The 2,031-nt window shown below is 43.9% G+C and overlaps 1 protein-coding gene across 1 annotated transcript; it reads left to right on the top strand.

Annotated features, from left to right (window-relative positions):
* The first annotated feature begins 594 nt into the window (after positions 1 to 594).
* Positions 595 to 1,191, top strand: LOC149189812 (uncharacterized). Its single transcript, XM_089410350.1, has one exon. The coding sequence runs from the start codon at positions 595 to 597 to the stop codon at positions 1,189 to 1,191; it is 597 nt and encodes a 198-aa protein (XP_089266476.1).
* Positions 1,192 to 2,031: the final 840 nt, after the last annotated feature.

Raw genomic sequence — 2,031 nt, 5'->3', positions numbered from 1 at the left:
ATTCTCAGAATTTCCCAAGCCCTAGGCTTCATCGGATATGTTTCTTGGGAAAAATTCAAGTACCTTGGTTTGCCTTTAACCTTGGGCACTACTAAGGCCCCTCACTGGATGGAAATTATCAGCAAAATCAAGGCAAAAATGACTGCCTGGGAAGGACAGTGGCTTACCTCAGCCAAGAAGCTCACTCTAGTCAAGTCAGTCCTCCCATCCCTTCCTATCTACCAAGTCTCTTTCCTTTTACCTCCAAAAATGATCATCGATCAGTTAGCAAAGTTGATTCGAAATTTCCTATGGCAAGGAGGAAAGGGGAACCAAACAAAATTCCATGTAGTAAGATGGTACATAGTGAAAAGGCCAATACCTGAAGGTGGACTTCAGGTAAGAGATCCTATGTTGGCCAATCTGGCAATGGGAGGGAAGATCCTTTGGAAAATCTTCTCAAGCCAAAAACACCCTGTAAGTCAAGTTCTAATTAAAAAATATCTGCATAGGTTCTCAATAAATAATATGGATGAAGGTGTTTCTCACAAAGGAACCACGTTGTGGAAGTTGTGCACCCAAGTCTGTGAATTCTTCAAAGAATAGCTCTACAGAATGCCAGAAAGTGGGAAAAGAATCAGACTGTGGGAGGACAAGATCATGGGTCTTCATCCCTTAAACCTTGCACCAGATATAGCAGACTTATGTAACTGGCTCATCCAAAAAGGTATCCACAAACTTGCTGACATTTGCACATGGGATTTAGAAGGGAACTGGAGTAACTGGGACCTACATCACCCCCCTGATTGGATGCTCCCTCAACTCCATCAATTATTAGATAAACTCACAGGTATGGCTCCTGTGCACTTGCATTCGAGGGACAAGTGGGGATGGGGGAAGTTCGGATCTTACTCAGCCAGGTTGGGTTTTGCAGCTCTCCAAGAACATCAACATCAGATCCATACTACAAAGCTTTGGCAGCATGTATGGGACCCATTTGGTCTCCCAAAAATCAACTTCTTCTGCTGGACTCTCATGCATAGAAGGACCCTCACTGGGGAAAACCTAGAGAAAAGAGGAATCATTGGTCCACACAGATGCCCTCTATGCTGCAAGGACCAGGAAACGATCGATCACCTATTCATAGACTGCCCCTTTTCTCAAGAGGTCTGGAAGCAAGCTACCACGGGGCTCAACGTCCAATTCCCCTAGCAGTCTTCAATGGTTAGTCTTTTCGCAACTTGGAAAGATCGCTATCCACACTCTTTGCTAAAATCTAGAATGTAATCCCAAAATATATCTACTGGGGAATCTAGTTGGCTAGGAATGAAGCCATCTTCAACAATAGACTTCAATCCACCAACACAGTCACTGCCAAGGCCAAATCCTTGCTGTTGGAAACTCTAGAAAATAGACCTCATAAGTCAAACAACTACCTACTCCCTGAAGAGCTCAACTAGCTAGGTGAATCCCTGAGACGAGCAAGCATCAAGAAGAATATCTCCTTGACTAGCCATAACCCAAAGTGGCACCTCTGGAGCTCTGAGGTGGAATTCCAAAAATGGTGGAAAAATCAAGGAAAATTCACGATTTTCTTTGATGGAGCCTCCAAGGGAAACCCGAGGATATCAGGGGCGGGAGGAATAATTTACTCCATAGATGGACAAAAACATGAAAATTACAACTGGGGTCTAGGACAGTGCACCAACAATCAGGCCGAGAGCCTTGGTCTCCTAAAAGCTTGTCAGTTGGCTCAAAGGAACATAGGGGAAAACCTTCAAATCTTTAGGGACTTTGAATATTGATTAAAACCCTAAATAAGGGAGATCAACTCAACAACCCTACTCTAAACAGGACCCTAGAAAGAATAAGAAGGTTGTCTCAAAACTTCACATCCTTCTCATTCTACCATGTCTTGCGAGCTCAGAACAAGGAAGTCGACATACTGGCCAACAAAGGTTGTCTTCTAGCCCAAGGTATTCTGGTGAACAATGATGAAGAAATGGAAAGGCACCCAATCCCTTAACAGGCAAGGAGAGTCGTTCAAGGACA

The sequence above is a fragment of the Pinus tabuliformis genome, chromosome 3_1 (assembly GCF_031772625.1).
Source record: "Pinus tabuliformis cultivar Carrire ecotype Pingquan chromosome 3_1, CPIR1, whole genome shotgun sequence".
In the NCBI taxonomy this organism is placed as follows: Eukaryota; Viridiplantae; Streptophyta; class Pinopsida; order Pinales; family Pinaceae; genus Pinus; species Pinus tabuliformis.
The sequence above is the reverse complement of the archived record's forward strand: the minus strand, read 5'-3'. Positions and strand labels throughout refer to the sequence as shown.